This window comes from Pterocles gutturalis, unplaced genomic scaffold, assembly GCF_000699245.1.
Source record: "Pterocles gutturalis isolate BGI_N339 unplaced genomic scaffold, ASM69924v1 scaffold39425, whole genome shotgun sequence".
NCBI classification, from domain to species: domain Eukaryota; kingdom Metazoa; phylum Chordata; class Aves; order Pterocliformes; family Pteroclidae; genus Pterocles; species Pterocles gutturalis.
Window position 1 is genome coordinate 57,832 of NW_010139657.1, and position 15,168 is coordinate 72,999.

At 37.0% G+C, this 15,168-nt stretch overlaps 1 protein-coding gene across 1 annotated transcript in view; it reads right to left on the reverse strand.

The window, feature by feature from the left end:
- Window positions 1-15,168, reverse strand: part of ZNF385B (zinc finger protein 385B) — a 55,313-nt gene that overhangs the window by 11,094 nt on the left and 29,051 nt on the right. The window contains exon 3 of the mRNA XM_010083396.1: window positions 12,307-12,469. Within this exon, the coding sequence (XP_010081698.1) occupies window positions 12,307-12,469 (163 nt within the window). The remainder of the gene's footprint in view (window positions 1-12,306; window positions 12,470-15,168) is intronic.

The following is a 15,168-nucleotide window of genomic DNA, read 5'->3' on the forward strand; positions in this document are numbered from 1 at the left end:
CTTTTTATAAAATATGCCCATTGACCATGCTGAAAAGAGGCAAGTTAGTTGATACTACTAAAAACTATCATTTGACCTTGCTGTTCTAAGCTTCCTGCACACAGAACAATAAGGTGGTCTCCAGACCAAGCGATTTTCAGTTTAAGAGCAGAGATCACAGCTGCAGGCAGAGAGGTATGCAATCACAAAAGAGACAGAACAACCAGTCACCATCACAGGCACTGGTGTGGCAGACAATTCTCACAAGGTTTTTTTTCTGATTTTCAGTCCATCACAGAGAAAGAGAAATTTTCAGAGGTGAGAGTAATGGAAGTAAGTTTGGCAGCTGTTTGCAGGGAAATCTTCACAAATAGAACCAGGAAAAGCAGGAAGCTGTTTGGGAAGCTGGTTGCAATGGCTGATGGGTGGTAGGTGCAAGTCAGCATCTTGAAAGTACATTACAAAAGACATACAAAGGTATGGAGAGCTTTGAAAGTGAAGGACATGGAGAATTTAGAGAGAGAAAAAGCAGTAGCCTTAGCTGTACCACAGAAATACTGTAACAAAATTTACAGCATTTAAAACAAAAACATTAAAGTAGAGAGATCACAAAGAGGTTACAAGCCTGGCTGAAAGCAATTAAGGGAGATGTTCAGAAACCATGACAAAATCAAATCAAGGTGGGGAAAACTTATTTATCCACACTGTCCTGGAAGGACTGCCTAAACAAACTCTAGAATCTACCCTGGGACGCAGGTCTGGGGCAGAGAGAGAGGACCCACAAGCCATCATACCAGATGGTGTACGTCTCTTTGCCCTGAAATAAGATGTGGAGGGAGAAGAAGATCAATGATCGAATTAATAGAAGGACAAGAAGGGACTCCTTCAATATATTAGCAGCAAAGCTACTGAATAGAAAGGCAGACAACAGCTCCAGTAGGAAAAGCAAATTTAAAAACATTGCTCTTCACAGAAAGTCTTATCTTCTGCTGTCTCACACCGCTATAAAGGAATAAGGCATGCACTTACACAAGTAATTATCCTTTTTATGAAGAAAAAGATGAACACTATGGGTAATATATTGCATAAAGGCAATAACAGGTAAGCAATTTAGTCACTAGCGGTCACAACCTTGACAGCATTTGTACGCACCCTGTCCTGCATCTCAGCATCACTCAAAAAAAACCAACAAAGGTCATTAGATTATTTTTTGACACTTATTAAGACAGAGTTAAGTAACTTTGATAAGGGATTTCAAAATCTGCTTTATCTCCACCTTTGCTGAATAATGACACTCTAATGGCTGTCAGACAAAATACCTACTTTCTCACCAGTTGTGCACTCTACTGAGAAATGAGGCTGAAAAACCCGTAGGGCTCTGTTCTAGAAAAATTCCACTGCAAACCTACATGCAAATCAGACAGCACAGTGTATTAACCCTTTTATTGCCTTTAGTTTTTGTAAAATATTTTTTCTTGTACTTCAGGCCTGTCTGAAAAACAGCTTGGTTTTATATAATGAAAGGTTGCTACATGAAATAAATCTGTTTGACATATTCTAAAGAAAACCAATTTTGTTTCTATACAAAGATGAGAAATAAATGGAAGCTATAAATACAAAGCTTTTCATCTCAAACACTAATGTGCACTGAAATAAGCTACAACATATTTTCTTGAGATACTGAAGCTACATCAGGAAATGTCTGGATGGCTCTGCAACATCGGGTGAACTCGGTACCCAGACAGATTATTTGATTAACTGCATCACTACTCTCCAACAGGCTAAGCTGAAGAATCTTTTTCATTTTAGAAGTATTGCTTGTTTGGCTATGGTATAACAGTGATGTCGATACTTAATTTATTTGATTTATTTTTTTTTCTGATTTGGCATACCAAAGACTCCAAGGAATCTTCTTACACAGGAACTTGTCGTTTTTTCAGAATACAAAAATATTTGCAGCTGATCAGATTAATGATGTAATTTCTCTATGCAAAACCAAGAGGAACAAGAAGGGCGGACACTGCACTATTAGCCAAAAGGCAGGAGTGTATGTACTGCATCTGGTGCAAACTAACTTCTAACTCAAACTTGAAGCAACTTGATTTGTGTCTCTCCATTTCATCTGCTTGTCTTCAATGCCGTCTTTTTACAGAATGCAGGTTATATTGGACTTCTCTTTTCCTCATTTAAAAAGAGATTAACACAATTCATCCCCCCCCTGCCCCAAACCTCCCTTTTACAATTTTTAGACTGAATAGGGTGAACTTGTAACGTTGGTAAATGCAGTGCATTAGTTCCGGAGAAAACCAGCTCATCTACAAACACAAATGCAGAGCAGTTTCCTTGTGTACATTGCCAATATCTAATTTCTCAGTGACACATTGCACTCCTGTTAGAGTAGGTTGCAGAAACTTTCACTAGAGCTTGTTCATAAAATTCAGCAAGATCAGCAGCACTACACTGCCAGCAGCTGAAAACAAGGTGGATCTAACCAGGGGACACAAAACAATGCACAGCTAGCAAGGGTGGATGTTAATTTAACGAGTATACATAAAGTGAGACTATCCAGCATCTCAGTCTTCTGGGTCCTGCTGCTGTTTGTCTAGGCAAATTTACTTTAAATCTACCTTAACCTTTCATCTTTTCTGAGCTATATTAGTCTGTATTGGCTGGAATGGAAAAAATTAAGAGTTGGAAAATTCTAATACAGTTTGGGCAAATTTTGAAATACAGTGTAAGATCTGTTATTACAAAATGTGACCCTCATCTGTGTGAAAGTAGATGTTTTTGCTGGTTAAACTTATCTTTTTCTGACACCAGACATCTATTATTTTGTAAACGTTTTATATTCCCATTACAGACTCTGCCACATTTCTTTTAGATGGTCCTGGAATGCAAACTTTCTATAGTACTGCATTGTCTTTTTAACATTTTAATACTGTATGAATGCTTAGAAAAATAACATTCAAAGATTACAACAAACATACTGTATTCTGCCCAGACATCCTTCACTTCTGCTTAAAAATGTCTTGGTTCATTTCCTCAACTATAAAAATAACATTGCCTTCTCTATCTATGAATCTGAAATACATATTACTAGAAACACATTTCACTTGCTGTTTGCGCAGAAAAATCTTAAAATTCTACCCACAGCCACCAAAGTGCTTTGGAACTCAATGCAAAATTTATGAGCATCTAAATAAATGAATCAAGAAGTGACAATCTGCATGCAAGTACATTCTTGTAGGCCTGTGTCTGAACTATTTACTTGGTACTTGCCCAGGGAGAACTGCCATTGAAATCAACTATGATACACTCATTTTCATTTCAGTTAAATGACATCTATAATTCCACATCCTCACTGATTTCTGTGGCAGGTTTGCCTGAGGACTGTGAGTATTTAGTCATGCCCTCAAGATTTGACCAACAAATTGCATTTCAAATATAACTTGTCTAACAGACACCAAAATATTTTCACTGTCCTTGAAAACAAGTAATAAGGAAATAATACATAACCTATTGTTTGTATATATAATTTTTATGGTATAGGAAACGTAGCATATTTCTCATACCAAGTCAATAATGCAGAAGCGGTAGAATTGAGGTTGGAAGGATGATAAAGGAAGATTTTTCAAAAGACCTATTTAAATGTCTGATCTGTGTCTGATTATTTTTCATTCAGGATCTCTGAACAATTCTGTATCAAAACCAACTCACCAACTTCTTGGTTTCACAACTGCCTGCCATCCCCTAGCAACATGTGTTTTTCCTTGCACTCTAAATGCTGCTTACATTTATGTTACAAGAACAAAGATGAGTAAAAATAACATTTACCAAAAAAACCCCCAAATCAAGCAACATTATTGATTGTGTAGAAGTTGCTGCTAGACCAGCTTGTACTCTCAGAGATCTTTTCAATTACTTAAATAGTTGCTGAGGAATACAGAAAAAAGCCACCAGCAAGAAGGTTTTCCCCAATCATAAGTACATGTTTTCCCAAAACAAGGTTAAAAAATAGAACATTTATCTCATTTAGGGGCAAAACCAAAGTATCCTGAAGCAACAGTATTGGGCCTGACCCATTCTTTTATATTTGGAGACTAAATTCACTCAAAGGCTGAGAGAAAAGGAGGACATTTAACTCAAATTTTACAGACTTGACACAATCTTTAACTTTGTCACAACTGCACACAGACAAAACTCCATTCAGTCACCAACTGTATGAATAATTGCTAGCATTCTGTTACTTATTCTCTGATTATGTGAGATAACTAGATGTCTGGCATCAAAAGAATGGCCTTAGTTCTTCAGCAATGTATTTCTTTAATAAACTTTTTGAAAGTATTAGCTACAGATAAAGCTACTTCTCCCTGGCTTGTTAAAAAGCCAACAAAACCAGCAGCTGTCTTTTTTGGGAGCTTTCCACTCTAATGGATTTAAAGGGCTAATTTCTGTCCTACATAAATAAAGAGAATATCCACCGATCTGATTTTTTTAGTAATCTAAAAAGAAACCTAGCGCTTGGTTCATGAATTAATTTTTTTTAGGCAAATAATACTGTCATTTGTCAACAAAATTGTAATTATCTTAAGGTGGCAGAAGGGGATATTTTATGTCTCTAATCTGCAATTTTTACAAAATCTCATTACCTAACCCTCACTTTTTAGGATACTTCTGGATCATCTTTCTTCCTACTAGAAAATTACAAAGCAGATGAGCAGCATTGGTATCTCAGTCTCAACTCTCTTTTTGTCAGCTACTTCTTTTTTGTCCCACTTTCTCCCCTTCTCCATTTGCTTACCTGAAGACTCAAGAACTCTTATAAAAGCATGTTGTGATGAATAATGATGAATAAAAAGAATGTGATACATAATAGTTCTGGTAGTGCCACCTCTCTGGCATTATGCTAGTAATTTTTGTTATTTCATATTCATCTTATTATCATTCCATTATCATCGTCATCCTATCAAAAAATCTTTGGATATTCAGTAGGCACATAACTAGAAAAACAAACAAGAAAAACAGATGCCTGATTTCACAATATAAGAGAGTGTTGAAAGATTCAATGTATATAAATGGATTCTTTAAATGAACATCCCTGGCTCTGGCTCCCACTGTCCAGCAACCTTAGTAGAGTCAATCTTGCTTGGTCCAATGTGTATCTTTACCTCTCCCCAAAGTACAAAAAACTACATAAAATTTAAAGGTTGATAATGAAAAAAAAATGCACTGAAATTCCAGTTTTTAGAACTGGAATAAGTAATAGTGATATACAGGCTTAATGATGCAGGGCACGTAGGAATGCTCAGGCACAGAGCAGAGCACTCAAAAAGAGTCTTATTTAATCTTACAACATATTTTTGATGCTGAGCTTCTGCTTAAATTACTGCAGGAGAAAAAGCTTACCATCTCTTCAAAACAAAAACTTGCTTGCATGTATTTCTGATTGATATAACTGGAGAAAGAAAAGATTGACCTTTTCAATTTGAACAGGAATTGCAACAGCTCATCAATGTAATTGTGGCAGCCACAGTGCTTATTTTTCAGTTAATGGTACCTATAATCATTTTTCAGTAGAGGTGCAGAACTTGATATGAGCCAGTTAGCATTATTACAGACAGACTGAAGAAATACCTGAAGACTTCCAGGAGCTCCCAGCAGTTTTTCAACACCAAAATGTGCAGAATGACTGCTCTTCCATTCAGGTTGTAAGACACAAAAAAGAGGGATGAGGCTTGAATATCCACTTTTGAAATATATGAACAGTAAGAATGATGGGGAAGAAAGTGTTTAAAGATCCAACTACTATAATGATTTCCTGTTAATAGATTTTGATTTGCTAATTATCCTTTTGACGAACCTTTCATCCTAAGAGCATAAACCAAAAAGCAACTTCCTGAAACAGCTGCTGAAATAACCCACCAGAAAATGCCCAGAAGCTATTTACTACTAAATCCAATACAGGCATTACATGTGTCACCGACAGTATATTTTACATATCAATACTAATAATATAGTGTTCATGTAAATGCATGCATGGTACTTGCAACAGTGTATCTGTGATGGAACTTAATGAGCATTTATTAGCTCTATTTTATATTACCAACTATAAAAGCACTGTGGTCAAGCAGCCAACTCTGTACTGTGCCTTTTCCTACGTATCGGAGACATAGCTTCAACAGGCAGCAATACAGAGTGACCTTGATGGCTGTGAAACATCGAATGAAAAGAGAACAAAACTTACCATCCTCAGAGGGTTAAATGGAAAAATGCCCTTGAAATTACTCTCCTTGGTGGCTGAATATGATTTAATTTACTACTTAGTTGACCATAAACTAATGCCTTTATCTAACAGAAATATGCCTGTGCTGACCAGGCACTATCTGAATACACATAAAAACACAGATGCATGACTATTTCATAGCATATAACTTCAGCAGAATTCTTTATGTAAGAATAAATGTGAAGAACTGATGAGGCTTATCAGTAGTTTTTGATGGAGGCTAGACGTAACAACAAGCATCTCTGAGGGACGTAAGACAGAATCTCTAAATATGGCTCATTGACACTGGGGGACAGCAAGCCAAACACATCCTTGTGTTCCCCTCCTAGAGCCTCTTTCTCTCCCTGCCCCACCCTCAAAATTCAACTTTGTCACAACATATTTTGAGGTCTACCTACCCAAGAGGGCTTGGATACATTACAAAGAATTAAAAGATTGAAGAAAAGATGCCCCAGACACACACTAAACTTTGAGGTTTTTATAATGATATCTATATGACAAATAACCTAGAACTCACCAGAACACACACCACAGTTCACCTGTAGAGGCTGTGTGTTTCTATCTCCTACCCATTTCTGAAGGATCATTTAAAGAAAAGTTTACTGGTGCTATGTAAACAAATAGAAAACAAGGTGATAAATGAAAATAAACATTAAGGTGAAAAGGGATTTTTTTAAGAGAACCGGTATAATGTTTGAGATTACTCCACGTACTGAGATTTATATGGAAAAAGTTTAGAATTTAAGCATTGGCAGAAAGATTTTTAAAATAAGCAATGAAAGCAACATGACTAAGGGAGTGTCCTGATGGTGGACTTGTGAAATACAAACTGAGCCCTCCCTTGGGACATTACACCTCATTGGTAGTTGATAAATAAATAGCACTGCTGCTTGGGACACTGGAGAAATCCAACCCATTGGAATCTTCCTCAATAAGTGTGAATCAACATGCTGCACTCTACTTTAGGAATAAAAGGAAAAAACACTTGCTTGTGTTGTTGAAGCACTCACAGAAAGCCCTTAATGAACTAAAACCCACAGAAAAGACCTCCAGATCAACTTTTCTAACTCTGATAAAGCTTGGAGTTGCCAGTCCTGTCTAATGGGCCAACTAATTACCACATGTCCACATGACATCAAGTGGCATTTATTAGGTCCATCAACATGTCTAGGCTGTTTACAAAATGTGAGCTAGCCCATTCCGTGTCAGACTCTGTACCACAGTCTAGAATTACAATGATCCTCAGAACAGCCTCCAGCTGGTTTTAGCGATGCAGCTGTAATGGCTGGAATAACTCTTACAGGGCCTGCTTAGGATCGAGAAGGTGGCAAACAGCTTTCCAGTAGCATCCCTTTCCTGCCGTCCTTGCCATACACAGCGGATCAGCAAAGGACTTTTCATATGCTGGAACATCACCACCATGACCCTGTCAACTGCTTGTTGAGCTGCCCTGAGACACGGCTACAGAACAAAGCAGGAGTAAGAGGGGTCAGGATTTGAAACTGGGTCTAGAATTTGGCCTAGTTAGGTTTGTAATGTTGCCTGTCCCTGCACCAGCTGAACAAAAAGGAGTTTTCATAGACCATCCAAAGGGTTTATCTGTACCTACTAAGTCCCAAGAAGCAGAGCCTTCTGATCTTATCTGAAGGAGGACTGAACTTCAAATGCCCATACCTACAATTTCACAATCAGCTTTCACTGGCACAAGGGAAATAGAGCATATACCGAATGCACCAAAGACAGGAGAAAAAAAGAAAAAAAAAAAAGAAGACCTTACTTTTATAATCTGAAAACTGGTTTTGGCTCTTTTGAGTAGTTTAAAACACTTGCATTTACTTTCTGATTTTTATATCAAAGCAAAATGCAAAGCAGGTGATACCACATCATCTGCCTGCTTCATTTCGAACTATTTGATTTGGAAGTATGATCAAAGAAATCCTCTTTGCTTGATAAGTAAGCAGTGACATTTCAATCCAGTTATTATCATATGCATTCCTAAAGGACTCATCACTGTAAGCATCTAGACTACGGTAACCTGGGATCACAGACACTTTCTGTGATCACATCTTCTATTGCATTCTCAGAGCTATATTTAAAACATACTCTAAATATTCTAAACTGTGTTACGTACTGGTTGCTACTCCTGCCCTTTTCTAAAGCAATGCTATACACATACAACATACATATATGTATACTTCTGTTTGAAGCCATGCTGAAAATCCTGGGCTTCCACAGGGACAGAAGGGAATATGTGCCCCACACGAAAGAGCAGCTGCCAGTGCTGTTAACACTGCTCTTCTGAAATCATGTCTCAAAGCAGCTACAAAAAGCTTGCAGTGTCACAGTAGAGATTTTCTAGTGTATGAAACTATTATATAGCTGTTACTAGACTTCCTGGGCGGTTAGAGAAACTGTGTGGGAGACAGGTTACAAAAAGGGTCCCCTACAGACACCTCCAATCTGCAAATACCCATTAGGATGAGCAGACATGACCCAGCAAGAGGTACGGGAGCAACCACCTTGTCATGCATCACCTGTAGCATTTTCTTCCTGTCTCCAGAAATAGTGAACAGGGTAGGATGGTGGTACTTACAGGTAGCAATAAACAAGTATTTTCTAAATGGTGAAGAGTTAAGCGTTGAGAATAAGATCACACTGCAGTCTAACCACGTTAGGATGCAAAACTTGTGCAATCCAGCCCATCAATATCCACTTACCTGAGCTTGCAGCCAATTCAGCATTACAGTAATATGGTTTTATTGTTACATGTTTGCTGATGATCAATTTACAAAGTCATTTCTGAGTCATAATGTATTATTAACATCAGCAGGGAAGACCACTGTCTCACAACCTGGGCACTGTCATATTCAGACTGAGTTACAGAGTCATTCTCCTCCATTTGGCTGACACCACTTTGTCTGCCAGAGCCCATATTCTTCTAGAAACTTCCCAAAAGACCTTAAAGAATAATTTAACTTTTGTAGCTCTACCAACAGCCACACTTTTCAAGTTGAAACGAACAGCTGTAGAGACCACTGCATCGTAAGTTTTGAAAAAAATGACTGGATGGATTTGGATTTTGTCTTTGATAGATTCATCACACAAGTTGAGCTAACAGTGAAATTTTTTTCCCGTTACTACTACAATAGTGACTTATGACAAATAAGTATTTTGGATCTCATGCTATGCCTGACCCACAGAAGACATGGCTCTGTAGCAAAGTTAATTTGACATTTTAGTTCAATATATAGCAACTGTCCAGTCTGGAGAGCTCCAGATCATTCATCATTATGTCACTCAAAATGATGGCACATCAAAAAGGCTGCTAGTCGTGCCGGTTGTGTCCCTTTATTAGCAGACCTACATAAGAGCCCAGTAGATTCAGTTTATCAGTTTACTCTAACACTCCCTCCTCATTCTGCACACTAATAGCAGTTCAAGTACAGCAGATAACAAAGGAACACAAGAACTTAAAACTGTCTCCTCTGTTTAGCATCCAATTGTCCTCTTCCATAAGAAAAGGACACCAGAAGTGACTTATTTCTTGATAAACATTTCTCAGGAAATTAGCAATCCTTCAAAGGACAATGGTTAAGCACCAAAAGCGGTGGAATTTCCTTGATTCCACTTAGCCCTAACTTACGTCCTTCTGATGTAATTTTTTCAGACCACATACACACTCTCAAATCCCCCATCCTGAAGGCAAACGTAGTGCCTGGCTAGTCAGCAGACCAAGCAAAACAGAGCTCACATGGTAGCATCTCTCAGGATGGACCATAAATTAAGGCTTCTCTTCTACCCAGGTGCCAATTTTCATCAAATTTATAGGAGCTTCATTAAAACTTCTCCATCTCATGAATTTTGTTGACACTAGGCAATACAGTCAAAGTTGTGAAGACAGGGCCAGAGGATAACAGAGATAAGGATAGATGATGTGACCGTAAGTCTCATTTTCTCAGGAAATCAGAATAAAAAAACAAGACCACAAATACACACATGAACTGAAACTCCTAGTATCAGAAATCTTTTAAAGAAAACTAAAATATACAGTTAATATATAGTAATAATTAATTTCTCAGAGAATGAAAGCTGTGTTAAAATATTCAGAAAATAAGTTATCAGTTAATTTGCTCCAAGGCAAAAAAACCCACCCCACCACTGATTCCCAGAAGCAACACAGTGATTGCTCTAGCTGCAATAAGCATTATTTTCAAGAGCTAACATATGGCAAAGAACATTTCCTCTGTAAGGGAAAGTCTAGCTGAACAGAATTACGGTTTGATTTCAAGTTCATAGCCTGGTAAAAACCCCAATCTCCAAGCCACTCTCCCCCTCTGCAATGAGCATTCCCTGCGTATACAGGGAATTTGCCACTCTAGGTTCAGGTTTTTGTCCTCCCAAACATCCCATCCACAATCTCCTGTAAAGCATTAACAGGCTCTGAGGAGCCTCTCCTTCACAGAGAATCCCACTGTTCTCCCAATGGGAAGAAAGCATTTCACTAAATCACCACAGTGATTTATTTTAATGTAGAAACACTTGCAGTGGTATAATCCAACAAACACAGATGGTAATCTGTCTAATTTGTGCATAGTAATTAATAGCATAAAAGTACACACTGTCAAAACAGGGCAATATAAAAATATCAAGAGCAGGTTTCCCTTGTCCTTGGTTAGATTATTTTATCAAAAGCTGTATGTAGATGTGTGAACGGTTTTAGGTACATTGCACAGAGAAGAAAATTAAGTCAGGGACAGATCTCAGTCTGGCAAAGGAAACACGAGACAGATCCAGACTTACGGAAGAGATGAATTTATAAAAGATGCTGAAACTTCTGTTATTTGGCCCTCAGCCTTTGGCACAGACAGGGGAGGGCATTATACGATTACAGTTTTAACTGCTACCTTACTTAAGCAGTTGCCCATGTTCTTACAGTGTACACCTGGACCAGTAAACTTTTTTAACCAAAACTATTTTTGATATTTCAGAGAGTAAAATATTTATCAAACATTTTAAATATCTTTCCATTCAATAGTCCACATTTTATTTTAATTAGATCAATGGTAGTTTGCTACTGTTTCATAGTAACATGGCTTGTTTACCTGAAGAAACTACTTGGATTTATGTTACCTCTCTCAAACCTAAAATGTGATTTGCTGGGTGAATCAACCCAACCAAAGACAGTTCTGATGCTGCTGTGAAGAGAGCAGGATGACAAATAGCCACTGATACAGATTTTTTTTTTTTTTGGTGTGTGGGCATGTCAGAAAACTGTGTCATTCACCTTATGGCATCTGAGTCAAGCTCAGCCCAGGTGAAGAGGATAATAAATGGCTGCTAAGGCAGAATTACATTTATCAGAAGCAGTCTATTAGACCAACAGTTTGGTAATTCACACTAGGTGCTTTCTCCTGGATAACAAGTACAGTATTTCAGACTGTCAGCGAGTTCAGGAAATTCTCCTGTTTCATTCAGTAACACAACACTGACAGAGCAGAAAGCAACTCCACTGCAATTAGTGTTACTGATCTTCCTCAGATTACTAACATGGAAAAAAAAAAAAAGAAAGAAGTGATGTTGAAACACTAATGAGCTATGGAAGTCAGGAAATATCCATACCATGAGGCTTCACTACATTTCTGTAGGTGTGTTTTCCTGTTTGAGTAATATTATCCTATTCAGAAATGAAAAATTTCTTACAAAGGTTTCTTGTGCTTCAGCTAAATACATACATCTCAGACTTGTCCCTCCACCCACATCCATCCACTGTTATTGTCCTATGAACAACATCCATACTTTATAACAGCAAATTTCACAAGTTAAAAAAAAAAAAAGAGACTTTAGCATTCAGGGACACCAGATGTTTCACAGATGTGAAAAAGCACTTTGATAATATCAAAAAGCAATCATTTCTGCACAAGAAAGCACAGTAAATAGTTTAGAAAAACAAATCATGGATCACTATCATGCAACCAGATTCTCTTGTACAAACACCAAAAGAAGGAGAAAATAAAGAATGCATAGAACAAAAAGTTTTCATTGACCTGATTTGTCAGAGATGTTGGCTGTGACTGGCGTGGTGGAGCAGCTTGTGTTAGCCTTTGCGCTGTCCTTGGAAGAACCAACTTTGGGTTTATTTTTCGTTGCCTCTAGTGCTTTGACCTTCTTGGCATGTTTACTTCCTTTGTAGTGGGCCTCAGCCTGGCTCTACAAAGGAGAACAAATCAGGCTCACTTTTTTCTGTATTTTTATATAACACAAAGGATGACAAGGCAGAAAAGTGACACTTTCAATAGTAGGCACCATATTATTCCACCTAGAAAACTTTAGTAGCTTTATACTAACAGTGTTCATAGATGTAAGTTCTTACATATTCAAATGACAGGATTTTAATGCATGGTACATGTTACAGTAACTCAGATAAAGAGGCTTCAAAATTACATAAAGCTCTGTCACTCCTAATGTAATTCTTTGCTTCCATGTTGCTTAAAGATTTAAAGCACTATAAAAATGTAAATACATTCAATTGAGAAAGATGCTACTCAATTTTCATGTACTGTTCCCTAGTATTTAATGTTTGTAGTTAGAAAGATGCACCATACTGTAACAGGACTAAATAATGAATTTTTCCTTCTGTTTGAGCTAGTACAAAAGTCAAAGTATTTTCAGTGTTACACTAACAGCAATTGAAACAGGCATTAATGACATTATGACTTCCCTCTTAGATCAAGATAGAAGGGTTAAAATGAAGAAACACCATACCCATAAACTTCAGTGGACCCAAGTAAAACACAGAAAACTAAATACATCTCCATCTTGATTGTTTTATAAATTGCCTTGAATAAATTTTTTCAAAGATTAAGGGAAATGGAACCTGAAGGACCAGAAGGAGAGGATTTTTTTTTTTTTCTCTAAAGTGCTTTATATATACTATATATATTATATATATTTACTCTTCTTGGTCTGCCCAAAACAGAACAGTAGAAATATGTACTGTGATATAACGTTTACTTCACCTTTTTCTTAAAACTATCTTGAGAAACTAGGTCAGTGTTTTTGAAGTTGCACAACTGAAGCTAGACACATAAATAAATGCCTGTTTTTTCAGTGATTTGGAGTCTCCATTATCATTCCTGACTCTACATAACCAGCTGCCTTGACAAATCAGGCCACTTTGTTAGGTGCAAAACTAAGAAACTACATGCATAATAGAAACTCCAAAGCTTGGAAATTTCAGCTAATGAATTTAAACATTTTTCTTGACACCTTAAGAAATCAATTTACCAAAAATGGCCAAGAAACAATTTCATACAAAAAACCAGTCTTATTTTCACAAGATTACACTATTTAGCAATAGCTTTGCATTCTTAGTATTTCTAAACATCATTTTAAAAAATTATTTCAGACATACAACTAGGTGCCTCTATTGAAGGTTACATATTAACTAAAAAAGTTAATATTGTAGTATATTCAAAGTAAAACACTCAGAGAAAGCATGCTTCATGTAACCAGATAACCACATCTCGGCACTGGCCTTATAACAACATCAGTACAAGTAAACTCTTACTATGTTCATGCAAAAACGTTCTCTCTCTTCAATTGATTACGACTATTTTAGTTTATTTATTTAGTTCACTGTGTTAAATGAAGTGAGCCATGAAGCAAGTCACATGCTTTTAATAAAAAGCAACTATAACATCTAAGATGTTTGAATTCCATAAAGAGTGCTGCCATAACAAGGAAAATCATTTTAAGATCAGCAGAAATAGGTATTACAATACAGTCACGTTGGGACAGCATAATAACAGGTTTATCATATGGCAGAGTGTAAGTGAAGAGTAGAAACAGGTGGACCAGGCAATAAAGTAAACAGTGTGTTGGAATCCTCACAAAAAATTGCATGCACAATTAAAACTGATGGAGAGCTGCTGCTAAAATAGAGGAGTGAAGTTCGTATACATCAAAGCTTGTTAAGTTATTATACAACTTGTGAAACAGTGTTTTCCACCTCAAAAGGATAGTGTACGTGACATGGTGTGGATGCATCTTTACTTTTATAGGAGATTTCAGTAAGCAAGCATTCAGTAAGAAAGGCTGCTAGATAAGTTTTTCTTTGAATTCCTTTGAAATAGAGGGTTTTTTAAAAAAAACTTCATTATAAAAACAGTAAAGAGTCTGCTCATCAATTGCTATGAAACAATTTCTTAATTTTAAAACCTTCAAACCATTAAGACATGTACAAACACAATTTAAGAATTATAAAGAAAAAACTAAACAGCTATACCACTACTACTACGTGCACTACTTAAAGGGACACTTGTCAACTTCTGGGTTGGACCTCTTCAGTTCTGAATGTGGGCAGAGGAGCACAGATCTGTTTGCACGCTGTTATGTCAATGGGCCTTACACAGGCACAGGAGCAAAGTCTCATCCTGTCTCTCTCCACCTTTGCTGGGTTTTGTCCATTTTTCTTAACCTTTGCTGTTGCTACACAATGCAGTAGAAGGAGTGTTCACCATCAACAAAATTAAATAAACTATTCACACATTACAGTGTACAGAAAGTGAAGCTAAAAATTGAGGTGTATATATACCCTTTCTGTTCCAATACTTTAAATACTAGCAAAACCAAAATTTTCCTCTTGAGTATTCTCAAGTTGATGATGTCCCTTTAAATATTTGAACTCTATGCTCTGTGCATATGTGTGCTGTTGATACGATCATATGCTGCCTGAGGCCAAAGCTATAACATAAGAGACATAAGTGCACTCAAGAGAAAGACTTAGTAAGTCAATTCCTTGATAATAAGCCTTTCTGCTGATATTTGCAATAATAATGCCTGCAATATCAGTAATAACCTACTACAGTCTTTGACTCCCTTCATTCAGTCCTCATATAGTGTACATG